The sequence below is a fragment of the Temnothorax nylanderi genome, unplaced genomic scaffold, assembly GCF_030848795.1.
Source record: "Temnothorax nylanderi isolate EJ_2023f unplaced genomic scaffold, tnyl_v1.0 TNYL_tig0149_pilon, whole genome shotgun sequence".
In the NCBI taxonomy this organism is placed as follows: domain Eukaryota; kingdom Metazoa; phylum Arthropoda; class Insecta; order Hymenoptera; family Formicidae; genus Temnothorax; species Temnothorax nylanderi.
In genome coordinates this window covers 244,503-272,259 of record NW_027249211.1, presented here as the reverse complement: position 1 = coordinate 272,259, position 27,757 = coordinate 244,503, and the positions used below count along the sequence as shown (strand labels likewise).

At 41.2% G+C, this 27,757-nt stretch overlaps 1 protein-coding gene and 1 long non-coding RNA gene across 4 annotated transcripts in view; one reads left to right on the top strand and one right to left on the bottom strand.

Annotated features, from left to right (window-relative positions):
- Positions 1 to 27,757, bottom strand: part of LOC139777463 (uncharacterized) — a 115,155-nt gene that overhangs the window by 67,561 nt on the left and 19,837 nt on the right. For both annotated transcript variants that reach the window (XR_011719363.1, XR_011719364.1), the window contains exon 2: positions 10,358 to 10,414. This is a non-coding gene — a long non-coding RNA (uncharacterized lncRNA). The remainder of the gene's footprint in view (positions 1 to 10,357; positions 10,415 to 27,757) is intronic.
- On the top strand, positions 145 to 27,602 carry Notum (palmitoleoyl-protein carboxylesterase notum). 2 transcript variants are annotated; one of them, XM_071714888.1, is made up of 9 exons: positions 145 to 1,072; positions 21,908 to 22,286; positions 22,989 to 23,049; positions 23,143 to 23,372; positions 23,864 to 24,073; positions 24,163 to 24,451; positions 24,648 to 24,970; positions 25,204 to 25,491; positions 26,348 to 27,602. In XM_071714888.1, the coding sequence occupies exons 1-9, from the start codon at positions 1,055 to 1,057 to the stop codon at positions 26,410 to 26,412; spliced, it is 1,863 nt and encodes a 620-aa protein (XP_071570989.1). In that variant the 5' UTR covers positions 145 to 1,054; the 3' UTR covers positions 26,413 to 27,602. The 2 variants fall into 2 exon arrangements, with proteins under 2 accessions (XP_071570989.1, XP_071570990.1); XM_071714889.1 differs by having other exon boundaries at positions 25,204 to 27,602.

Sequence of the window (27,757 nt, the reverse complement as noted above, 5' to 3'; positions counted from 1 at the left end):
CCACCCTCTAGACTACGCTCTGTCTCACTCGCTCACTCACTCCTACTCTGTCTCACTTACTGGTTCTCTCTCTTTCTTGCTCTTCCCTACCCCTCTCGCCGGTGTGCTCTTACTGGTTACTTCGCACGGTTTGAACTGGCCCGATTGTCAGTCGGTTCCCGGCTCTGATAGTGCAAAGAGCAAGGTATAGCTGCACTGCACGATCTCTCGTATCGCAAGATCGTGTGAAAGCGCGCCTGAAGTGCTCATCTACTCTTCAATTAATCGAATCATTCCGATTACGAGATCAAATTATCACGTCAAGATATTCCTTTTAAGCTTAAAAAATTTCTTCAATCAATAACGAGCACTGTCTGAAATTCCTAAGCGCGAGCTCGCGTGAGAATCGCGAATTCGAAGGGGTGCCCTGAAATTCGAAACGGGTGAGCGCCGGGGGAGAGGAAGAGGAGGAAGAGGAGGAAGAGGAGGAGGAGGAAGAAAAATCGGGCGAGAAGAAGAGGAGGTGTCAGTCGCTATTACTTCGTCGATCGTGCCCGGCACGTGCGCGTACCCGGCCCCTCGTGCCTTTGGAAGAAGAAGGGTGCATCGGCGGAAGGAGTGAAGAAGGAGAGAAGAAGAAAAGGAAGCGGTCGAAGCGAAAAGTGACGGCAGTGCGCTCCGAACCGTCAAGCGGGACGCTGGAGGAAGAGAGCGAAATCGGTGCACGCGCGCGTTCAAATGCGTGCCGTAGTACCACGTGACTCTCTCGGGATATCCTCAACCCCCGCTTAAATATCGGGATCGTCGTCGCGCGGCACTCGATCGGATAGAGATTACGGACCGCCGCGAATTTCATGTCGCATCAACCGTACGAATGGATCAATAGAAAAACACAGTGCTGTTGTGATTCGTTGACGAGACTAAGATGATCCGCGTGAGGATAGATTCGCGCTGTTGTATGCGCACGGATTGAAGGTGATCGACATGAACTGCGATGATTGCGTGTGAATGAAGATACGAAGATTTGTCGCGTGAGAACAGCAGCTGTACTATTAGCATACGAGGGTGTATCAAGATGAAGACGGCGTTGCAGGTGAGTCGAGTTTACCTTGTACGAGCGTATTTCGCGATTTTCTGTTATAACTTTACCTGATTTTTGGATAAATTTTAAGTTAGGAATGTTGGAATGAGAAATCTTATTGAATAAAAATATGGAATTATGAGTAACATAAAAATTTTCACAAAAATCGATATATCAACATCTTAATGTTATCATATAGTTAAAGTCTGTTAAAGCAACAGTTATATTTAATTATATAATTAATATACATATATACGTATATTTTTTATACATCAAGTATTTATAATTTTTTATTTTTAAATTATATAACACTGTAACTTAACCAGCACCCAGCAATTAAAAGGAGCAAAGCTGTTCGGCAGTTACTTACGTGAAAAGGCAAATAAAGGCAAATCCGAATAAAAACAGTAATTAAAATTAAACTGCCATACGAGAAACATGTAGACGATAATGGACAATCAAAAATAAATTCAGATCTTACATTCGCGATACGAATAAAGAGGGAAGCTATCGCATACGTCATCATCATCAACAACAACAGGGGCGAATGTCCTGTACATTAATTCCTTCTTACTACACACACGCACGCGCGCGCGCGCATACACACCGGCGGCGTCGTAAGACGAGTAGCGGCCGAGGCATCCCAATCCTCTTTTAACGCTCTTTGATCATCTGGAAGTTCTGCTTTCACGGGTACCCGCCGCGCGTTTCTCACCCGTCGCCCCTCCACCGACTGTCTCCTTCTCTCTTCCCCCTGACAACCGTCGTATATGCGATGCGACTAGGCGTACACAGTGGCCTTTAACTTTTAAGTACGATTTAACGAAAGCCTTTGAACACTCGCCTGTGGTCGCGAAAACTCCGCGGTACCGGTCGCGAATTCTCCCGGGGGGGGGGGGGTTATTTGACCTCCGTGGCCGCCGCCCTCGAAATCTTTCTTTACCACGATTTCGCAAGCTTTTGCTCTCTCGCGCACGGCGATCCTCCACCGTAGCGTTCGCTTTGATATTTTTAATGCTCTTCGCGCGTCAAAATATACGGCGCCACTTTTGTGCGTCGTGGAAACTCGAGAAATCTGTAACCGCGTTAATGACGCTTCCATAATGAATTATGCGGATTCATAATCAATTTTGTTCAAAAATTTCAGATGAAATAATTATAAAGCGAAATCCAAAACTATTATTTATATACAATTAAGGTTACGTATAATGCGATCGTATAATTGTAACAAAACCGTGTTGAATCTCCGCGTATCTATCTTCATTAAATAAGTAAAACTAAAAAAAAATCAGAGGTAGCGCGTAACGTTTAACACGCGATGCGATGCGATCGATCATTTCGGACGAAAGATTGTAAAAGACAACACAAAATGTGTAAGTACACTTAAACCAATTTTGATGACTTAATTTATTTTAATTAGCTAATTAAAACTAATAATTAAAATATTGATTTTAATGAACAATTTAATTTAATTTAATTATTGTTGCTACGCAATATTATGGCCTCGGCGAAAATGTCGACACAAGCAAACGTCGTTAATTACGATGTCGATTGAAGCTCATTAGGTGAGAGGCTGTGTCGAGCGCGCCGAGCTCTACGTAATCGGGCGACTTCCTGGACGGCCGACGATGCGCCTGATCTGGCGCATAGAATTCGCGCGACGACGCGACGCACGTGATAAATCACTGCGGCAGCTAGCCGCGCCGCGCCGCACGCGATAAACCGCGAGCTCCCGCGAATCGCGTGCGATTCTCTCTCGCACAAATTTATCGTCGTCTGTCGCCGACAGACGCGCCGCATGGCAGTGGAAAATCAAAAAGAGAGAAATAAATTTATTCGCGCACGATATTATCGCTAGCTGTGTCTCCGATGTGCGTTTTCATAACTGAACGACGGGCTAATTCCTAAAATTGCTGAAAATTTCGCGGGAGATACATCCACTCGATCCACCAGCTGCGCCCTTGTGCAAACGTCAAAATCGAAAGCGCACGGTTTAAACGAAGCTATGCTTTTTTCCAAACAGCCGATTACAATGGCCCAAAAACAGAAGCTCGGAGCGAGTTACATTTCGGAGCGAGAGAACGTTCGAAATACCGTTTTCCGCCGTGGACCATAAATGTAAATGGCAAAAACATATAACAATCGATATTTAAATAAAACATAATTTATTTTTCCCTCAATTTCTATACAGTTATAACTTTTCACGTATTCTCTCATTCTTGATTGTTTGATCGAAAACACTACTTTGTCCCTGTTATTTGTTGTATTCAATTTACATTCAGAATATTTTATTTACCGCACACTTTTATTAAATAATTGTTATGTAGCAGAAATTGTTTCTACTCTTTAGTTAGGTGAGTCGACTAAACAATATGTAATCTTTGACGTGCAGTTTTTGTAAAATACTCGGTTAATTTTAATCACACACTATTTTTTTATCTTTTTAAGGTATCTGTAAAGGTTATTATAATGAAGCAATATTATTTTCTTAATGCGAATTTCGAAAATTATTATATTTCAATTTTAATTATTGACATTTGAATTTCTAAAATTATCTTAAAAACAAAGAATTAAGAAATTTCAGCTTCAATTTGTTACTTTAGTAACTTTAGTTAAGAAATTAATTAAACAATATAGAATTTAATTCTTGAAACACCTAACTTCTTCATTTTCAGTGCTAAATAGTTTGGTGGTTAAATTTTAGTTGCAAATTTAGCATAGGAAAATTATTAGAAATAATTTCTCGGATACTTCCTATGTGCGTATATAATTTTCCATTACGCGTCACGATGATGCGGTATACTTGAGTTACGAATACAATTCAATGTGTGGTTTTAAATGCTTCGGTGATTTCGCAGTTAACAACAAAGCAAATAATACTATAAAACAATACTGCTTTGTGGTTAAAATATGTTTTCATAACAACGTTATTTAAATGTCAACATTAATCTGAGTGTTACTATTATATCAACAAAAGCTTCAATTACCAATCGACTTTTACCATTCACAAAATACGTGCCAAATGTCTATTTGTTACCGAAACTGCTATAGCTAACGATATCATCGAATTTATCTTATTATACGCAATATGTAGATACATTTTTTTATATTTCTTAGAAATTAAAAAACTGATTTAGACTTCTAATAGCAATATATTCCCAGGATTGATCCATTTCTTTTCTTCTTGTTAAAACTGTATAATTCATATCGTTTTAAACGATAATTACATGCAATAATTGACGCACGATAGGCATTCGTTTATGGATGACATATGTGTGTCGCGACTCCGAAACGGAGATGAAGCGTCCCTTGTTGTTCTCAAGCAGTTCGCAAGCGAACAGTGCCGGCCGTAAAAAGCAGGGTGGATAATTGCGATGATCGTCTATGCCACCTGCTGCCAAGGTTAACGTTACCGCGATATTCGCATATGCGTGTGTCCCTTTGGCACCGCGAACGGCCGCGCTCGTTAATGAGCGTATATTGATCTCACGAGCGCCGCATGACCGGACATCAAAGAGTTAGACGAGCAACAAGTATCCCGTCAAGAGAGAGAGAGAGAGAGAGAGAGAGAGAGAGAACCGAAAGCCCCGAGATTACAATTTAAGATGTTGTAATCGACCCAACTGGCCAAATTTATTAATCGAAAAACGCGTTTTTCGATTAATAAATTTGGCCAGTTGGGTCGATTACAACATCTTTAGTAATTTTTAATTATCTACTGGCGACTCAAACTTCTTGTTCTGTTATTACAATTTAAGCCTGTTTACGTCGGGATTCCGTCTCTGTGATCTCGCGCGCCACGCATAGTCCGCGTCGATTCGGAATCCCGTCTCCTCCGGCGTTTCTCCACACCGCGCGCCTCTTCCCGTTTTAGCCCTTTGCTCTGCCCGAGCTGCGTTTGCGCGCCAATAACTCGAGATTATTTTCCCAATGTACTCGCGCGGCTCCGATATTGCCTCCAAAATATAAACGTCCGTGCCGCTTCGCGGAGGTAAGGCGCGCGTTTTGGAAACAGATAAATAATAATAAAACATAAAAACGTATTTTCACTCCAAGTCTTGCGCAATCTCCACCCGAGACGTAAGATAAAAATGAGAGGTTTCTACAAGTTTCTCCGCACATAGATATAAATTTGCTTTATTTGTATAAAAAGTTAAAAAATTGATACTCTCTTTAGTGGAAAAAACATTGACAACTAAAATTATTTATCATTGAAAATTAAATTTTTCGGCAAATTAAGCTTTGAGGATATAAATAATTGATAAAATCTTATTTTTTAGTTAATTTTATTCTATAATAAAAACTCTACTTAAAACTTTAAAGAAATGTTTAACGTTATTAAAATCTCATGACAAAAATTATAAATATCTTGGCATGCAGGTACCATTATATTTGTTTAAGCCAGAAGCTTAGCCTGCGTAATTAGAATATATAACCTCATCCGGGTTAAGCTGTTACATTTAAAATATAACACGGGCAAGGAAGGAAAATATTAATAGGGCGTATTCATGGTAATGCACATTTCAACCGCATGAATACGAAGATGGAGGAAACGGAAACGGAAATGGAAGAAAAAAAGTAGCGACGAGAGTAATGTCCTACTTTCAAGTCCTTTTTACAAACGCAGGAAGAGGTGACCATTCTGGATTTCGTAATGAGAGCAGTATCAATGATCATAATAATAAGCTATTGAGACTTTGAGAAGACTGTACGTCGATTCACCGTCATTTACCTAAACCGTGAGCTTTTCGCGCGGGAAACGTGTCGACGATAAAATCTTATTGTCGAAGAAACGACGGGGGAGCGCGGCGCGAGATTGCTGCGATTTACCGCGAAACTTTTATAATGTTTTCCGGTTTGCCGAGACTTTCGGGAGAGGAGAAACGATAGGAAACAGGGGCGCACTTCTTAGAGGCGAAAACGCTGGCGAGCTGACGGAAACAATGCCCCGTTAGAGAGTAATGTCAGTCCGGATTCGTTCTACTACGTGCCTTTCTGTGTGCGGAGACGGCGGAGACCCGGGCTGGACGGAGCATTGTGCCAGCAAGCAGCAATTAGTAGTGGATGGGCGTTGTTACCTCAAGTCGAGAGGGATATTCAGTTTGTAGTGTTTAAGGGAATCTGGACGCGGAGCGACCAGCACGACGAAAGCGTCGCTGGCCGCGACGGAATTGGTGACTGCTTTCCAAGACGCTATATACGACACTGATTAATTACGTCGAAGAATAATCATGATAGTCGCGTTTTATCTTGAGGCGAATTTTCCTTTGTAATAATAGGCGTGGCAAGAGTAATTTAATATATTCTGAATTAATATAATAGAAATATAATAGAATTGCGAGTACGATGCAAAATAATATTTATAAAATTTCTGAATATTTCTCCAGAGTGTGTTAGGAAAGATCGTTCTGTATAGATATTAAAATATATAGTCCAAAAGTTTAAAAATAATGAAATTAAACGTAACAATAAATAACAATTAATGTGAGAATTAGCGTGGAATTTATGCTGATAACTGCTAAAGGACAGAAACATCGCTGTGGTATCGGATGTTCTATTTTACCCGGGATGTGTGATACGCTGACTACAAGCAGCAATGGCATCGCGGGGTATAACAATTACATAGCAGACATGACTTCGTTAAACTAGGTGGACAGTGGTTTATATAAGCAGACTAAGAGATACAGTGCTCTCGGCGAACAACAGGGCCGTTACAAGCGACATGGGAAATGCCGGGATAGCTTATGGCGCTACTAACGTTGGCTGGCTGGCCGCGTTGACACCGTAAAGGAGATTCCACGTATAAATCGTTATTAATGATATTTTATTCGCTGGAAAGAGATACGTTTCATATGAAATGAGGTCCGGTGAATCGCTGTCATAACACAGCACGGCAATTAGCAGCGGCAGCAATTACTGAGAGTAGACGGAGAGTTGTGTACTCAAGAAGGCGATTATACGCGCATCTACTTAAGAACATCTACATTACAGGAGATGAATAACGATGGCGATGTGGACACGGATGAGGATAATTGCGACTTGGATTACAGAGCAGCAGGCAATTTAATCTTGAAGACCACGAAGGCAAAAGTATATTTACATCGCGAACAATCTACCTATTCTATATCCCTCCTCCCTTCCCCCTTGTGCGAGGGAAAGCTTTTAAAGGTACATTAAATAATGGCTAAGACCATTACGACAATTCTCAGATGAACGAGGAGAGGATCCTCCAGAGAGATTTGTCGTCTGTTAGCAGATTATCTTATTTATCGCGGTAATCCAATTTACAATTGATACAAATTTGTATCATCTACTCTTACCTAGTTCGACTAAATATTATGTTACAGTTGGATTTATTTTAAATTTCTATTCTACGTCGCTTTAAAGAATCAAGCTATATGTTATAATTGTGCCAAAATGCTATTGGAAAACGAAACTTATTATTAATGAAGACATAACTGATTTATATATATTATAAGCTAAACATTTTACGTTTTTATCACACATATACAAACCTGTGATATCGTATCTATCAGCATCTCAATATCAAATCTTTGTTCAACGTTCCTCTGGAAGAAAATCGCAACGAGATCGGGAAGAGATCAAGAATTTCCGACAGATTAATCCAGCGTTAACGACTGGATGTCTAGTTCTCTTTCACAGAAAAGGCTGTCTAATTCGCGTTGCTCAAGACTCGAAGTAACGATGACGACGAGATTGAGCTCGAGCATTTGGACTTGGACGCTGACATGAAACCGGCGAAGACGATTAAGACGACGGCGACGGCGACGATGATGACGATAACGACGACGACGACGACGACGACGACGACGACGACGACGACGACGACGACGACGATAACGACGACGACGAGGATGGCGACGATGCTTCTGCCGTGAGGCGGTGAGCAATTAGCGACACAGCGCGGCGAGATCAGAGGCCGAGGGCGGGGTGGGGAGCGGCGGCCTAATTACACACGGTACCGACCGACTTCAAAGGAGCCGACAGTTCCTCTCCTCTCCGAGCCATCCCCTCCGAATGGCCAGCCCGAGAACAACGCTCCTCTTCCTCGTATACCCCAGAGCCCAGGCGGCCGAGAGAGAGAGAGACGCAGACCTGACTGTGCCTTCGATACTCTTCCTTCTCTCGGTCCCACTTTTCCTCCTCCCATCTCGTCTCTCCTCCCATCTCTAGCTCTACGAGAATACCCCCTTGCTGCCTTTGATCGCGGGGTCATCCGCGGTGGCAGAACTCACTTCGCGCTCGCGAATATTATCGTTACATTATCAGATCGTACCTGCTGAAGTCGTGACGACTTGTCGCGCCAGATAATAAATTTTGTTGTTTGCGTCTTGACGGGAGAAGTGTAAATCGCTTTCCCGAGTAGGTAAATCGCGATTAACCCGAGTAGAATCAAGATATATTTCTAACTGCATCTAAACGATGAATTATTCTTGCATCTGTTATATAAATCTAAATTTTGTTTAATCTGGTAATTTTTGCATTATATATTTCGTTAAATATTTTGACTCTCATGCGTAAGAGTGGTCGAGCGTAAAATTATGCCGACACTTTTCGAAAATATAGATATAGGAAACAATTCTCTCCTCCGTTCGGGATGCGCGCGTCTCCCACAAAAAAATTATTCGAGAAAAAACAAATATCAGAGCGTAATTTTGTCCGGCACGCTTGACGGCTCGCCTGGTCTCTCCTCGAAAAAGGAGATCCAAATTTAATATCCCGAAAAAACGTGCGGCGAGGCTTTCCGTGCCCGTGAGGGAAAGCAAGACGACAGCGCGGCGCGGCGCGGCGCGGCGCGGCACGGCGGTCAGCATCGCGGCCCAACGATCAAAGGGGCGACGACGAATCACCATGGCCGTGGGTTGGCGTGCGTCCCGCAGGGGCCCGCGAGCGTGGACACACGAGTGGGCACGCGTCGCGCCGAGAAATCGACGGGGACCGGTAAACCCGGCGCGGATATCCAGGCCGACGTGCGGCGGCTCTCGGACGCCGCCGCCGCCGATCTTCCACGAGGTCGTAACGCCCGACGGGCTTAGCCTTAGCGGCTGCCTCCTCTACCCGCGTTGTGGCCGCAAGTCATCAGTCAAGTCTTTGAGGCCGGCTTCAAGCTGCCTTCCCTCTCTCCTCTCCTATCCTTTTCTCTCGCCTTCTCTCTCTCACTCTCTCCACTCTCCGTCTTTCTCGAGCCCGCAGAAAAAGGCCTTTTGCCGATCTGGCTTGGCGGTGAGATCAAACGTTTCACGGTCCACCGTACGGTGAACCGACTGCGCGCGCGGGTGCGCCGCTTCAGGCCGATATACATAGATATATACGGCGGTGGAACGAAGAAAGGGCGAAGAGGGGGCCGAGAGTGGACGGTGGGGAAGAAGGAAGGAAAGAACGGGTTGCGAGAAGGAACGAGAGGACTCGCGCGGAGAGAAAGGGCGCACTCGAACGAGGAGAGGAGAGAGGTCTGGGTTGTTCGGCGAAGGAAAGGGAAAAGGCCCCGGGAAGGCACCTAAACAAATACGCGTGCCCCCGCTAACCGATCGCAAATTTGTTGAGGGCCGACCTCGAGATTCGGCCTCGCGGCTGTCGCGGCGCGGCGCGACCGGCTGTCCCAGTGGTCGATCGGGGACGCGATCGATTGTTACGTGATTTTGGGAAATATTCATGATTATATATTGGCGGACAGAGACTGGTTACGCATCGCGATATTTTTCTGACCTCGCCGTTGGATTAATTTCCGGATTAATGTTTTGACGCACATAGGTCGATTACACGCGGGTTGTCGCAAAATACGCGACTGCGAGAATTGTTTAATTCAAAAATATCGTCATCAATATACACGGATATTTTATTTATTTCGATTGTTTGTGCCAATGCACTCGTAAATAAAAAAGCTGATCCCGCTTTTTTAATAGCTTTATCGTAAAATTTTATTCCATTATCTATCGCGTGTATCTAAAAAGCATGTAACACGTTTAGCCATTGTTAACATATATCAAATGCAAATCCCAAATACAGTTTTTAGCTTCTGATTTATTAATGGTAAATATTGTTCATATTAATCAGATGGACTTATTATGGAACTAATACACTTGTTAAACATAAATTTAACATAATAAATAAAAATTCTCCTATTTGAATAATCTTATGCCATTTTACGATATTTTTGATTACTTATTGAAGAGTATGGCAATGTTTATGAGAGAAGAAGTTATGTGTTATCACACATACATGTGTTATGTCTTATATATTTTGAGAAAATTTAGATTTTTTTAAATTTCAACTTACATACATTGCGTAGAATACCAGGCATATTTCCTTTAATGTTTCCTTGTTTAAGAACACCTATAACAGAAATCAGTGAGAATGATTAACTTCAATTTCAAAAAGCCATTCACACATAGTTCTATTCATATATAAAATATATAAACGTATAAACACAGTTGTTGGAATATTGAAAAAAAAATCAAAATCAACGAGATAATATAAAATTCATAAAAATCCGGTGCGTATGCGAGACGCACAAATCGAATAGCGATATAACATGGACGATGAGCTTCACGCTATAAGCTTATGAGTAAGATTCATATCCCGGTGGGTCTAATTAGCAATCGAAATGAGCGGCCGCGAACACGCGAAGGCAATTTCCCCATTTACGGCCCGGCGGAGAAAACGCGGCGGATCGCGGCGTCCGTCGCCGCCGTAAAGCCCGCTCCGCTCGGTCGTTACGAATCCTCTCGATATCTCGGACTGTGTGTCTCGATAGCCTCGGGTGGGAAGAGGATCACCGGGAGACGAATCTCGTTACGGGGCAGCTACGAATCGTATTATCGATTTGTACGGCGTCGCGGATTGGCGGCGGCCGGATGGAACCTTTGATGTTGCGCCGAAGTTCGCGGAGTAGGCTTCCGGAAAGAACACCGTATATACCGTATACCTGTAATACGCACAAGTCCGGATCGGACTCACACGTGAAGAAGAATCTCCCGGCGAGGAAGCGGCCGCGAGATGAATACGAAGAAGAGAAGAAGAAGAAGAAGAAAGAGGAGTGGAAGAAGAAGTGGACGGCGGCACGAAGTGTGCCCCGCGAGAAGGAAAGGAGGAGAGAGAAAGAAAGAGGGTAAGGATCTTCGAAATAAGCTCCCGTAAAATCATTGCCTACCTACGCGCCCGCTACCGCGCCGTTATGTCCGATCTCGCCTAACTCGTTTGATATCAGCCGGAGTCCGATATCTCGGAGCAAGCCGACTGTCCAGTTTCGATCATAGCTCTCCGTCGTATTTCTAAATCGAATTTTTTCTCATCCTTTCTAAAACGAATTTTGGACGATAACGATGTTGGGACAGTGCGCGTGTAACGATTGTAAATAACCAGATTCGGATTATTTTTATCGTTGCTTTTAAATTATTATTCCGAGAGAAATACAGTTTTTAGCTAACGTGTCTATAAATGAAGAGAGCTTATTTAATTTATAGATAAGAATATATAATATACAAACTTTTGTTATGCGATTTAATCTGCAAAATACTGCGAACCTCTTCAATTCTTCAGATTTTTTTTTTTTTTTTAAAAGAGAATATAATTTATTCGAACGACAGCAATACGACGACAGGTAACACTTAGAGCCGCTGTGCGCGGTCTCTTTCCTCGTTGGCAAAGAAGCCGCCCTAATATCGGAGGGGGGGAGGGGGAGGGCAGATGGTCTCTCTCGCGCGTGCAAAAACGCCATTTCCAGCGCGCGCGGCCGAGCCCTCGAAACGAGCGGCCATAATCGATGTTCCGTCTCTCGCGCCTTCGAGTTTCTCACTTCCTCCCCGATCCTTCAGGCGAATCAAGGTCAAAGTTCGTCGCCGCGGCGCGGCGCGGCGCGGCGCGGAGCGTGATGCGGCTCACTACGGACGGGGCCGCTCTGAAGAACGGCCGAGATTTTTCCGGAAGAGCTACTCTTTTTTGCAGCTCGCCGCCGAGTGTCGGTTCGAGAGGAAAAACGCAATCTCTCTCCCGGTTCCGCGGCGGCGCGGCGCGCGAGTTACGGATAGAGGCCCCGGCGCAGAGGAGAGAGAGAGTTAGCAAGAACGCGGTGTAGGCGGCACATCAAAGGCGCACCTCGGGCGTGAACGAGCGAGCGGGCACGCGGCTCAAGTAGAGAGCGGAAGACACCGCCACCAATCCTACCGCCATCCAATATATTTACTCCGATGGACCACCGCTACCATCACCATCGCGCCGCCGCCGCTGCCGCTGCCGCCACCACCACCACCTCCGGCACCATCACCCACCGCCACCATCACCATTGCCATACTACCACTATCGCTATTACCACCGACGTCACCGTCACTGCTATCGCCGTCGCTGCAGCCGCAACGGCCCGCAACCGCTGCTGCTCCGAGCTCCGAGCCGCGCGGCGCGACCACCGTGCAACCGCTCCGCCGCGCCGCCGCCGCAGTCACGGTTGGCGCGCGGATACTTTGTTCGCGGCGCGCCACGCCGACCTGACCGAGCCTCTTCTCTTTCTCTCCCCTTTTCCTATCAATCTCCGCTAGAAAATACGCACCTTGGATTGTAAATTGTGGTGCCGCGCTCTCGCATCGACAATCACGGTGACAACTCCGCCGCGGTATCATTCGGGAAACCTATACACCTACACCTCAGACATGTACGGGACATATGCGAGACCTCGACACGTTCTTTTCGTTTTTATATTATGTACCGGTTATGAATATAAAAATTACTAATTCCGTAAAAACTCGCGTAAAAGCAAAATTATCTTTGCAAGAATTACATTTGTAACCGGAGATATATCATTACCGTCATGTCGTGTCTTCAAATATCACTAAAATAATATAAAGTATAATTTATATAAATGTAAAGAGACTGGAAAGCGAGAGGCTACTGTGTGGCTTGAAACTGAAATCTTTTGCTAGGAGAGTCATTAACGCGACAGTGGTTATTTAATACAAAGACATAAAATTCATTATACTTTGCACGCTGAAAAAGAACACGCGTAAAAGAAAATTACAGAATTTTCCGCAGCTCCGTTCGTTACTTTCCTTAAGTAATCCGAATCTAAAAGTTTTCTTCGCGGCGCCGCGCCGGATGTCTGTGGGCATTGTGATTCAACCGTGCTATTCAACGGTTGTATAGTTTCGCTTCGAATACATCTGCAGAAATGTAGTTTTGAATACATGAGGTTGCGAGAATAGTATGGCAGCTATTTCGCCCAACTTTCTACGTCCGTTTCGAGAAAATACAACTTCCAGTTGTAATTTGCAGCCGTATATTGAGCGTGTATCTTGAGCGGCGCTTGCCAGTTCCAAATGTATAATGTTACACATTGTGTTATGCATCCCAATTTCGACCACATTACCGAATCATTTTTCTATTCCTTAATTTTTACCAAGTATATCCTAATAATCAAGCTACTGGTAAAACTAAGTCTCACATATATCGGCAGTTTGGTTGATCAGACATTGCATCTTTCTTAATTTCCCACTTTAATAATCTGACATTGATATCTTATAATTATGTCTTATATTAAAATTCTGTTGACATAAAACTCATTTGGATTGAAATATAAAATAGTTATTATCTGCTTGCGCAAGATTGAAGAATTCGCCAAACGTTTCTAATTTAAAGCCCAATATATTTCTTTTAAAGCAAATTTGCTTTTAAATTGTTAAAAGAAATAACATTAGTAAAAATGTAGTTGCCTAAACTCCGCATTGAAATATCACACAATGCTTTATAATTAATATCGAATCGACCATCCCTTTCGGGCTAATTCTTCACTCTTGGCCCCAAGTTCACTATACTTCCTCGGATTTTCTCGTCGTGCAGATAATTAGCGCCGACGGGAATTGCGACCTGTGTTAGAGCTAGTTTATGAACCCGACGCCGAGGAAGTGCATTGATCCCGCGGGTCGCCGGCAAACAGGCCAACCGATAAATTAGTTGCCAGCAGATATCTCCTTCACTTTTCCTTCGTACGGCGCTCGGAAGGCGCGCACGATGCGACGTGGCGCGGCGCGGCGCAGCGCGGCGCAGCGAAGCCGAGCCAGCGAGCGAGCGAAGGCGAGGCAGGGCAAGGCAGTCATATTTCAGCCCTTGTTAGGACGAGGGGCCCCTGCCGAGACGAGCCAGGGAGAAAATCTCTTTGACTCGCCGCTCCGTGCCTTAATCCACTGGCGTATATACCCTATCTTGCCACCTGCTCTCTCTTCCTTCCTCGTCTCTTCCTTCCCTTCACCCTTTTATGTATGCCTATCTCCCGCTTTCTCTCTCTCTCTCTCTCTCTCTCTCTCTCTCTCTCTCTCTCTCTCTCTCTCTCTCTCTCTCTCTCTCTCTCTCTCTCTCTCTCTCTCTCTCTCTCTCTCTCTCTCTCTCTCTCTCTCTCTCTCTCTCTCTCTCTCTCTCTCTCTCTCTCTCTCTCTCTCTCTCTCTCTCTCTCTCCCCCCCCTCGATCCCGTTGTCTGCTTCTTCCTTTCTTTCTTTCTTTCGGCTCTACCGACGTAAATTACGACAGATATTTACGCCGATTTTTTCAGGTCTTTTCCTACCGCTTCAGGGTCTTTCCCCCTTTTATACGGGTGTTCTGATCTAAATAGAAGTGATATATATCTACCGTGGCTGATTATTGCGGGATGTTGTATTAATTATTGGATTTAGTATTAGGAAGTATATACAAACATTTGCTCGTTCTTAGACATGTTGATGTATCCAGATGCCTGGAATATAGATGAAGTATCTTGGGATATTTTGATATTGGGATATCAAGCGTGGAGTCATGGAGTATATGCTAGTTTCAGGATCAATCTATAATTAGCATATATGGATAAGAAATAATATTGCTCCGTCGAGACTAAAGTGCATAGAAGATTAGACCTTAACTGTTACCGTTGGTATAAATCTATTCTAAAGAATCTTTTATAAAATACCGAAAGAAAGCGGATTTGTGCTTTTCTCTCATGCATTTTTCGGAAGATTGTAACATTATTGAAAAGAAGTATTCAGTTTCAAGTAAATACCGTGCATCTTTCGGAAGATTGTACAAACATTAATGAAAAGAAGTATTTAGTCCCAAGTAAATACCATATACGCACGTTGCATAGAAGTAATCGCAAGGATGTAGAGAATATCACGAACTTCGGCTTTTGTCGGAAAAAAATCACCTGATCGGTGCAGAAATGCACAGCTGAGTCAAAGCTAAGCCGAAGAATAACAAAGTTTGTCTAACGTCTATTTCCGTGGACAATTCAACTGGGATTAAATGTATATACGTATCTCGACTCGTCCGAACGCTTTGTCACACCGTTAAGAAGACTGATCTTCTGCCGACGAAATGGCACGGGAAGATTTCAAATGCGCCGTCACATCCGTGCGAAAAATATCGAGTTCGGAGCTGATCTAGTGAAGATCGATTCCTCGATGTCTGCGATAATCAGCTTACGAATGATAACATATTGCCGTAAGAGTATAGCGAGAAAAAAGAAATCCAAGAAAGGAAATTGATGTCAATTTCCATGCTAAAGGGCACGCTTGTATACCAATATTCATAACCAAATACAAAGAAGCGAAGGATTATTTCCTTTGAGGGTTCGATATACTTTGTACCGAGATATCCGAGGTATCGTCTATTTGTGGTCCGTGGCAGAGGAGAAAGAAAATGTAATATGCATAAGCATAAAACACCGTTCTTTTATCTTCGACTTTGCAGAATGATGATCGTGGTTGTTTCGTTGGTATGTGATATTGTGATAAGCTATACTTTAACAATAACGGAAATAGATCACGGCGGCTTTGTTCTCCAGAGAGACACATATATATTCACGTAGTGGGGAGATATCGCGCACACGGTTTTAATTTAATTCAATTTGCACGCTACATTATCCTCTATTACGAGCGACCAGTTGATGAAATCGATGATATAATGAAAAATAATGAATATTCATTTTGTAACTGCGGCCTTTCATTATGCACAACGTGTCATTAAATCAATTTTGGAATTGTCGCTGAAATTGATGAATTCGTTGTAATATAAATCGCGCTGAAGGCATGTAAGGCATGTATAAGGCAGACAAATGACATTTCATACAACGAGAGGGTGATCGATGGTTCCACTTTTTTCGGAATTCTAATAAGATTTAAACATGTCCTAAAGTATTCCAAAATACCACGAAAATTGCACGAAATACCGTTGAAAGTAATTTCGCGTAAAAGTTTCGCCCGGTAGGCGGGGGTGGAAACCGCCGCGCCGGTTTGGGCGGTATTCGAGGGAACGTAATCTAGCACCCTCGCAGGGCTCGCAGAACTTCTCTCCCCCCCGTTCTCCACGCGCTCGCGGAACCGCGCGCTTGTTAAGTCGCGAGAGCGCGTCGAAAGCTGACGCTTACTTTCGCCAACTCCTGCTCCTTCCCGAGGAAGGAGCCGCGCCGCAACAACAACCCCGCTGCGCCGCGCCGCGCTGCGCGGTTATGGTAATGCGTGGTTTGCGGTGCGTGTTAGCCGGCCGGACGGCCCTCGTAATGGTAACGAGACGGTCTCTCACCATCATCATCAACATCCAGACGACGACGAAACGCGATGCGAACGATCAACGACTCTCAGGCCGGCCAGCAAGACGCACGGCCCTCTTTCAAAGATGCCGACCACTCTCTGGCTATTTTTAACCTGTTTTCGTCTCCCTTATGCATCCCTCTCTCTCTCTCTCTCTCTCCCTCTCTCTCTGCCTCTTTCTCTCTTTCTCCACGTCGCATTTTCTTGCAGCCATGTTACGTGTTACAATTAATCAGAAGAAAGGCATCCGATGTGTATTGTCCAAATCTGGGATTTTAATTACATTTCCCGATTGAATAAAGTAAAATCGAAATTTATTATGTTTCATAAGTTGTGAAAAAAATATGTACGTCTATATAGAGAAGCATCTATATAAATTGCACACATAAATTGCACATAAATTGTATATCGACATATATGTTATAATATATTTATATATAATACATACAATTTTATATAGATTTAAAATTATCATATTACGCACATATAATTCCACATATTAATCGATTGAGATTTGTAGAAAAGTTCAATTTAATCACATTACACATGTACGCGCAATTAATGTATTTGCGTATAATCCTACTTGTCTCCATTATTATTTCATCATTAAGTACTACATACTTAAAATATTCATCTTATTTTCAGTACTACATTTAAATACATCTATCAATGCATTATGTATGTATTATATATATTCCTAAAGTTATATGCTTTTCTATATGCTCTCAGGGAATCCATGTCCCAAAGTATGAATAAATTGCGCCTCTCTTTCTCTATCTCTCTCTTTCTTTCTTCATTCCATGCGTGTGCATTCGCACACGCCGCATCGACGGAATGCCACGCATCACCAACCACGAGAGTCAGTCAACCTCGAGAGGGAATCAGGTGTGGAACAAATGAATTCGCGACGGGGGAGACGGATCAGCCAGCTCCTTAATCTCGCGGAAGCGAATGCTTCTTTTGTGAAGGACGGACTCGTAAAGCAGGACATTGCCGTTCAACGTCATTTCTGATCCGATGCTAAAATTCGAGATCATTTACTTATGTAAAAGGATAAAAGGGATCGATGGCCTTTATATATCTTAAATCAATAGAAAGGAATTCATATTTCAGTTATTTCGTACTACATTAAACATTATTAAATAGAGAATGATATTTGCAGAATATATTGCAAGTTAATTCTTTAAATTTCAGCGGAATAATATTCTACAATTGTATGTAATGTATGCATTAGTAGTATCATTGAAAATTGAATATTCTGTTTATACGAAACATTTTTTATAATCCTGCATGATAGGAATATATCAAAATCAAATAATACGAAAAATCATATAATCAGATAATCTACATCATTTTATTTTTTATTAAAATTTAAAAGAAAAACATATACACATTAAACCGTGCAAAAATTCAAAAAATATATATGCGCGCGCGCACACACACACATGCACACATGTATAAATTTCAAGGAGAACTTTTATTCATTTGGGATGGAATGAAATGAATCGCATCGATATCGAGCCGCCTAACCGAATATTGTTATAGTATTGCAAGAACCGAACTTGAAAGTAATTCCAATAGGAAATATTTTTTATTCTCCGCTGATAATTAAATCCACTTTTGTATGACTCTTTCATTTGATAAAATTGTAATACATGTACTATGATGGAGGAAGATTTAAATAAAAATACGATAAAATTCATTCAGCGCCGAAGAAGATTAAACGTAAAAAATTAATATGTCGTTTAAAGAGATAATTATTTTCCAAAAAATTATTTTTTCAACTGTATCTACTATCAATTACACAATCTACAATAAAATCTAATGCTTAATACAGTATACATTCCTATCGATAAAGATCCCATAATATTTCTTCGAAAAATTTATTCAAAATCAAAGGTTAAAGTGTATATAAATACTTATATTCATATGTGATGAGAAGTATTGGAGAAAAAGATACATTTCAAAATATTAAGGCATCCTAAATAAATTCCTCGACAAAAATCACGAAAGAGAAAATGTCTTCGTCGAGGAGAACGACGAATGTTTCTCTCTTTCTCTTTATCACGTGCACTAACGATAATAAAATATCGATGGATGCGCGAATACCCGGAGCTCGCATGAGTGCGCCGCGCCGCGCCGCGCCTCGCCTCGCCTCGCCGTAAAAAGCCGTTCAGATCGCGGCCATTTATCTACGGCGTGATTCATCTCTTTGACTGCGGTGCACGGTATCTTTAAACGTTTTACCTGCTACCGGATTCCCTGCAGCTAGTATACGGTGCGCCGCCGCGCCGCGCCGCGCCGGTCCAAGTAACAGCCGTCACTTTGTCGGCCTTTGTCACGGGGATTATGTGCCGGGTGGCAAATTATGACGGACACCTTCACGCCCAGGACACCTTCTAATGCGCCGGCTACGGAGTCGGCAAAAAGAAAGAGAAAGAAAGAGTAACAGAGGGATAGAGATAGAGAGTTCTTAATATACCTTGAGCACATGTTTTTTGAGAGAGAAAGCTTGAGATTACGCAAAAGTATTTCTATAGAGATTGAAATTTTAATAGATGCTATGATATTTAGCTCGTTTTTGGTTGCATTGTATTGCATTTAAAAGAAAAATATAATTACAAACAGTAATTAAATGTGCGACAAAGTCAATGAAAATTTTTTACCGTCCAAAAATCAATCTACCATAATTAACACGATTCGAATAGAATAGATGATAAAAATTGAACGCATGCGAATATTTTGGAGAAATAAAATGTTAAGCCCCTTGCACAATATTAGGCGATAGTGATAGCGATAGCGACAGCGACAAAGTTGCCGACAAAGCTGTAGCTGTCGCTATCGCTATCGTTATCGCCTATTGTGCAAGGGGCTTTAACTTGTAATATAAAATAAAATTTAATTTGTAACCTATTGTAATTATTGTGATATATGTATATGCTTTTTAATTGCAGTTTGACGATGTCGTTTAATATTTTACTTATCGTGCATTTTATATATGTACATTTCTGACAATGTATCAGAGTATTTTATATACATATATGATATCAAATATAATAAATAATAAAAATCAAAGAGGAAATTTCCACCATTTTTGGCTCTATTCTTCAAAATGTACAGCAGTATGTTTTATAAATTTTTATTTATTTATCTATGTTGTTATCTATCTACTTATATTTATAAAAGAGTGTCGGCTTAGCCCCGGTCTCCCCTACTAAAATTATAAATTAAAAAATGATCAACTTATCAACAGTTTGTCATTCAATCTTATTTCCAATGGAAAAATGTGAATGATCAAAAAGGACGCATAAATTTAAAAAGATCGATATAAATGATACAAATTAAAAAGTAAAAACGTTTGCGTTATGATATCGTTGCCGAACTTTGTTCAAAAGCGGTTTTACAGCCTTCTCTTTTTCAATAGCTCTTGAATAGCCGCGCTCAGAGCATAACATAAAACTACCCCTCCGCCAGCCAGCCCGACACCCCAACGAATTGATTTACGGCATAATAAAGCGGTTAAGCGCAGAGTGGAAGCACCCCCGTTCGAGTCGTCTACTTTATTTATGACCTCCCCGAAAGTTTCGATTCGATGCGGATTCTCGAAATCGCTGCAAGTCCGTCGCTACGCTTTCCCGATAATTTGTGGTTACGCGAAAGGCACTCGACGAGAGGGAGACATGCCACTTTCGGTCAGCTTTAAGTTTTACGGTAATAGAGGGGTTGGTGCATACCCCAGGTACTTAACGTCGGCGAACCATGAAACGTTTTCCGCTCGGTCGTCCTTAATTTTTTAAGAAATCCGGATTGTCGCGTCACGCTGATATTTCGAAACTGAGCTAAACTCCTCCAGCGATTTTCTATGGATTGATGAAAATCTAGGCTATAATTTGGAGAAGTTTTTCGTTGACCTGTCTAGAAGTTACATGACGAACAGATAATTTTGTCTTTCTGTAAAAGTAATTTCAGTTAAATGAAAAAACGAATAAACTATCTAACGTTAGAACTGTCTAACGTTTAAAAAATAATCATAAAAAGTAGAAAAGAAATGATCTCATTTGACATTAAAAAAAAATTAGCTTCGTGATATTAGTCTGTTACTTCGTGATATGCTATCGTAATTTCTTAACACTTTTTATAATTGAATTACTATTTAAAAATTTTGTTAAAATTTAATTTAAATTAAACAAAATAAAAATATATTTATTATCTTTATTTATGTATCTTTAAAGCTTAATCTGCTCGAGTAAGCTTTCTGTTGCTTGATTGCTTAAAACCCAATTATCAATTAAAAATCTATTTTAAACTAATTAAAGCGTTTATAGATAAAGGAATTTCATTCAGTTTTGCAAGGTTACGAATGTAAGAAATTCTTTAATTTTTATCGAAAATTGCGATATACACAGTACGGCAATATCAAGAACTACGGTATGCAATCATGAATTAGGCACATCCGCGTTTCGCGTAAACTACGAGAAAGCCCCACGGCCAACAATCGGTGATTGCGGCTGAATCATGACATCGCGCACTGCGTTTCTTTCGCGGCTACGACGCAATGCGAAAGGAAAGGCGAGAGAGGTGAGACCTCCTCTTCTTTTTGTTCCCATTGCTCCGTACGGAGCGGAACCCAATCCGCCGTTTGTGGCCCATTATGCCCGATCATAATTGCGTCGCAACAATGTTTCTCCTTCCTTGCCAGCCGCAGTGTTGGCGGCAAGGCTTTCATCTCAGACCGAGATCGAGACCGAGCTTCTGTTTCCGAGGTGTTTCCGCCGCCGGCTACCGTCCTGGATGCTGGAACTTGATCCTAAGTAGTCGTTTTCGTGAAAGAGGGGAGGGGGCCGAGGGACGTTGTTGCGGTAAAACGCGCCACCGATGGATATAGTAGCCGGATGCGAGATAGAGAAGGAGAGAGTGGCGCCATGTAGCTCGTCGTCCTCTCCGTTATCGTCGTTTTTTAAATTATTCCCTCATCACTTGCTCATTTGTTACATGGTGGCCGTGTAACCGGTGTAATGTGTTGGCCTGATCGCCGATATGTTCATAAAAACCATAAAAAGAAGCGAGGAAGAGTGCACGCTCGAAAGTCGAATTTGAAGACATTAATTATCAGAACATTGTAACGTTTGATATCTAATATTAAAATTAAAATATTTATAAAATATCTGTAAGATTTATTTTGCAATAAGGAATTTAGTCAATTGAAATTTTTAATAGAATATAGAGGATAGACAAACGTGATGTGTCGAGATTCGAGTTATCAAGGTTTCATTTCGCGTATTTCAGATTATGCCGTACTTGGCGGCGTTGATCCTGACAATAATCGCCGAGGACAAGCCAACAAATACGGTGTCCGTTTCCTCGGTCTCCTTGGGCTCGCCGGAGGAGTATCAGAGCAACACGATAAGGAAGGTGATGAGCTACTTGGGGAAATACGGGCTGGACGATCAGCGGGCCCTGAAGAGAGTGTATCTAAGCAACAGATCGATCACCTGCAACGATGGATCGCAGGCCGGTTTCTACCTACGAAAGTCCCACGGTTCCAGGCGGTGGATCATGTACCTGGAGGGCGGCTGGTACTGCTACGACCAAAAGAGCTGTAGGACCAGGTGGATGCGGATGCGGCATCTGATGACGTCAACCCAGTGGCCCGAGACACGCGACGGTGGGTCCTCCCGATCGTTTATAATTATACGTCGCGCGGAACGAAAACGATTTTCCGCTCGTGCATCCAAGCGCCGAAACTCGCGCCGCGTCATAAATTAATTTCGTGGTGATCTTCCGTGGACGGGCGCGCTTTTGAACGTTCGCATTGCTCCTCGCATCGTTTTAATAATACATGTTATGCGATGCGGATCAACACATATGAGTACGCTTTATTATGCACGAATGGTATTTATTGCACCGCGCAACGACGATATAAATCATATTTTTTTACCCAACTCATATATGCGTATCAGAGAACTTTCTGAACCTTTATCGCGATATTAATGTACGAATTTATATACAAAGCATATATCCAATCATTATTGGATATTGCTTCTATTATATAATTTAATTTGTTAATTAATAATCTGTTATTAATTTTATCATCATTAAATATTTCTTGATAATTCAGAAAATTAATCTCTCGGTCAGGAAAGATTCAATTATTAATCAAAAAATTGTGGCTTTTATTCATAATTGCAAAGATCCAATTTCGTCAAAATTCTGCAAGTTTTAACATGCAGTAATTACCAATGCCTTTTTAAATTTGTTCTCCAATATCTGTAGCTGCAAGGCAACAGGTGATCCTCGACCAGCACATGCACGTTGCTTGATATTGCCACTGATTGCCGAAATAAAAATATTTCCGATTTTTTTTCAGTGGGCGGGATGCTCTCGCCGAATCCCGACGAGAATCCATTCTTTTGGGGTACGAATCACGTGTAGGTATTGTCTATCTGTCGTACGGTCGACCTCGCGCGTCGCTAATGCACCGTCTTTACGTATAACGATACGCCGTTGTTGTCGTTCCACAGTTTCGTTCCTTATTGCACGAGCGACAGCTGGAGCGGCACTAGGGCCTTCAGGTCGCCGAACGACATGTTTTCCTTCATGGGGGCAGAGATCGTGGTCCAGATCATCCGGGACTTGGTTCCCCTTGGCCTCGAAAACGCGAGCGCCTTTCTTTTAGCCGGTAGCAGCGCGGGCGGCACCGGCGTTATGCTGAATTTGAATCGCGTTCACAATCTGATACATCATGAATTGGGTACGTCGCACGATTTATCAATTATCGCCCCCAATTATTGCGCCCCAATTAAACAACTCCCGTCGTCATTATTGATAATTGCCGCAATTTTCATGGTAATACATGTTTCTCATTTGACAATCCAATTATGTCAGGCGAATCAGCATCGATAATGATATAGTTATTATCAATTATTTATATTTATCGTTAATACTGCTGTTCAAGCGTAGAATCACATTTTAATTAGTCTCCTCAATAATATCTTTTATTAACACTGACACAAGACCAAGCTACTTTCTCATATGCCATTCTTTTTAATACATGAAACAGAATCGTTTATAAAATATTGTAGAATATTTAAAACAGATTAATATTCCTGTTCTATATTTGAGTTTCTCAATTTATTTTATTCTTTCAGCATGCAATATATCTTATTGCATAAGCATTTTTTTCTTTAGTCACCGATATTATATATAGTTCGGTTGTGAAATAAGACTTATCTATTCGCGCAGGCTTGAGACACGTTGCTATACGTGGTGTGTCGGATTCCGGATGGTTCCTCGATAGAGCGCCTTACTCTCCGAACGGCCTGTCGCCGGTCGATGCGATACAAAAAGGAATGGAATTATGGAACTCTCGGATGCCACGTAATTGCGTAGTTAGATATCCTAACGAGCCGTGGAAGTGCTTCTTTGGATATCGACTTTATCCAACTTTGTCCGGTGAGTTCATCTCGTATCATGGAAATTTCAGTAGTATCTAAATGGCTATGTTTCGAAGAAAGTTTAAACTGTTTTATTTAACATCTCAGCACCGTTGTTTGTCTTCCAATGGATATTCGACGAGGCACAAATGAAAGCCTACAACGTCGCCGCGCCAGTAACGAGACAGCAATGGGACTACATACATAAAATGGGCGACAGTCTTCGGCAGACGTTTGAAAATGTTACCGCGGTCTTTGCCCCGAGTTGCATTAGTCACAGCGTCCTGACGAAAAGGGATTGGAAGATGATTAAAATAGATGAGGTTTCCTTCGCGCAGGCATTGTTCTGTTGGGATCAAATGCCGGTCGGGAATTATCGTAGCAACGAACACAACAAGTAAGTAGCCGAATGATATTTGTTGTTGCATGAACCCCGCCGATTGAAAATATATTCGTCGTTGCACCGCGTTGTTTGCCGAGAAAATATTTGTCAGAGTGTAGAGTCGGATTCATCCCGGTAAATAAATCAATGACGCTCGAGATCAATGACGCTTCGAGGCCTCGAGGAGATAATGTTTTTCGTTCTGCTACAGTACTCACTCGCAAATCGAGACCAATCAACCGTGCGGAAAGTCGCTAAAAAAGCTACTGCGTTCTGGTATCAGAAAGGGAAATGGTACCGCGATCGAGGATGGAAAAAGCAGAGTTGGCTCCACTACGGAAATGCAAAAAGTACGATTGTCCGCCGTTGGCAAAATGCAGGAAAGAAAGCCGGTCTCCGGTTCGATTCAAGAGCAGGAGAATAAGAAGAGGCGAAAGAGGAAACATAAAAGCAGAAGGAGAGACAGAAAGGAGAGAGAGAGAAGTAAAGAGGAGAGAATGAAAAAAGAGAAACACCAGCGGAGAAAGAACGCCGGTACGGTTTAGCTATGCGCAAACATGTTTTGAACCTTGCTCAATAACAGTCGACATTCTTTGAATAGTTCCAAGCTGCTTCATATAATTTTTATAAGCGCTGCATTTCATTTCGCAATAATATTTAATTTTCAACATTTATTAATAAATTTTAAAAAAATAATTGATCTTTTCACGTGGTTTGTATTGACGACGATTATTCGAAGTTTATGCATTTTTTTTTTTTTTTTTCAGGTCGTCGCAAGGGCGGCAAACAAGTTAACGGCAACAACCATACGGCTATATTTAACGGCATCAGGCCGCAGCGATCGGTGATACCGTCGTTCAAACGGAAGTGCGTCAAGAACTGCCATTTCCGTATGATAGAGCGCTGCACTTGGCCGCAATGTAACCATAGCTGCCCCAAGCTGCATAATCCTTTTACGGGCGAGGAAATGGACTTTATCGAACTGCTCAAGAGCTTTGGTCTAGACATGAAAAGTGTCGCGAATGCCCTCGGCATCGATATACATACATTGAATAGTATGGATCACAATGAATTGCTGAATCTTCTGACACAACGCGCGAACTAGCAAGACATTTTCTGTCGTAACGTTTATGCAGGGTTCTCCTGCTTGCTTTAGCAATCTCTCCGTTGGCACGTCCTAGAGTCAGAGCTCAATATTTACGTACAATTTCAAATATTACGTTTCAAGTAATGTGAAACGGTTCGTATCAGTATCCATCGGTACTAATGTTACAGTACTTAAATTAGAGAAGATATATTGCTGGTAGAAATTATTAAGTAATACAAATCTATTAAAATATTGAAAGTGTATAGATATCTATACTTCTATAAAATAATCAATACTTCTAACAAAGTAAATTTTTAATGTTCGCGTAGTACAAACAACTCTATAATACTAATAACGTGAATTTAGATAATTTTATATAAAATAAGATGCATAATTATATAATTATATAATATTATAATATTATATATAATAATATTGTATTATTGTATATAGTATTTAATAATATATTATATAATTATAATTATATAAAGATATGTAATTATGCAACATGATGACATACCAAATCAAGCTTAAAATATATTTTTTTAATTTGATAACAATTTTGCATATATCTTCGCGTTGTATATCTTTGCATATTATTGATTTAAACCGGAGACTGCCAATTGATCAAATCGATGAAATATTAGCTCCGCTCATATAACATATAAAATATATAATTTTTTTTTTTCATTCAACGGCAACAATTTAACGTACGAAGTATGCTTGAATAGAAACGCGTTACGCGTTATTGACCAAATATAACGCGTTTAACCAAAATGGATGTACATAATTTCATAGAGATGCCTCTTATGGTGCGTTTGCAGGACTCGCTTCGCTGAAAAGACGAGAAAGCCCAGAGAGTGGAAATTTCGATTGGCATTTTCGCTGACGGACAGGGGAAAACAAGAGAGTTCTGGCGTGTAGAAAGTGTATATTTCATTGTAATTGTACGACTACACGAATAACTTAATTTATTATAATTTATAGGTAAAATAACCGATCATGTAAGTATGTTTTACGAATTAATTCGTATACGTTCATGGCGCAGAGTTTGTCGCCAAAATTAGAAATCGGGCGAAAGGCAGAACCCTCCCTAACTTCATATATCTGTTCGAATGCAATTCTTTTCATTTCGATTGTCCTTTGATTGTCTTTTGTAAAAAGATCCTTTTCTTTAAACATATCTTTGTGTTCATCACGTCATATAGATTCAGTTTGCCGTGTCATTTAGAACAGAATCAGCGTAAAACTCAGTCATACATGAAAGACTGTAAGGATCTTCCAATGTTGCAAATAGGACTGATTCTTTTATGTAACGTCGGAACGGAAACTCATCAATAAACAATTGACCGACCGACAAGGCAGCTTCATAGACTGATTAAATTATCTACCTCAACGAATCAAATCGTATTAATATCCTTCATGTACTATAATTGTCAGATTAGAACATCACGATAAGAACAATGTTACTGTAAGTTGATACGCGTAAAGTATATATTGTACCTATGTCTTCAGTTTTGTAATATAACTCTGCCAAGGTAATGTTATTTATTTAATATAGCATAGTGTCCGATGATTGCAGCGGCATATTTTTTTGTCGTGTGCACATATATACATAATATATCGATGGTACCAATGACATTTTAACTACGAAACTATATTCTCTCGAGAAGATTATTATTTGTCCAATAATTTCTTTCCTGATTATATTTTTTTATATCGATTATACGATATAAAAAGTATTAAATAAATATATTACAGACTCAAGAATCGAAATGACACAATATCTACTTTTCTCAAACATTTGGCAAATAAAATGATCATAACATAATGTCCAAATTAATGCCCAAAAATGCACTTATTTTTATTGGTACCATCGATATATTGACGTTAAAAATTATATTTTAAAATTTTATTTATTTTTATTTTTCTAAATTGTGACCCCGTCTATGCGAATACGATTAAAATATTCGAGATTTTATGGGTCAAAGCTCTTGCATTCACGTATACTGCAACATGTACTGTTATCTTTTAAAAATATGACTACTGTAAATAAATTGTATATCTGTTCTATTAAGAGCTTGATGGTTAATGCGTCATTTATTCGTATTCCTGCATTCGAGACCCACACAGACCAGTAACGTTTAAGTAAAGTCCGTATTATCATCTATCATATATGTCCATGTCATAATCCATAAAAGAAATACAAGTATAATCAATCAAAAGTATAACTA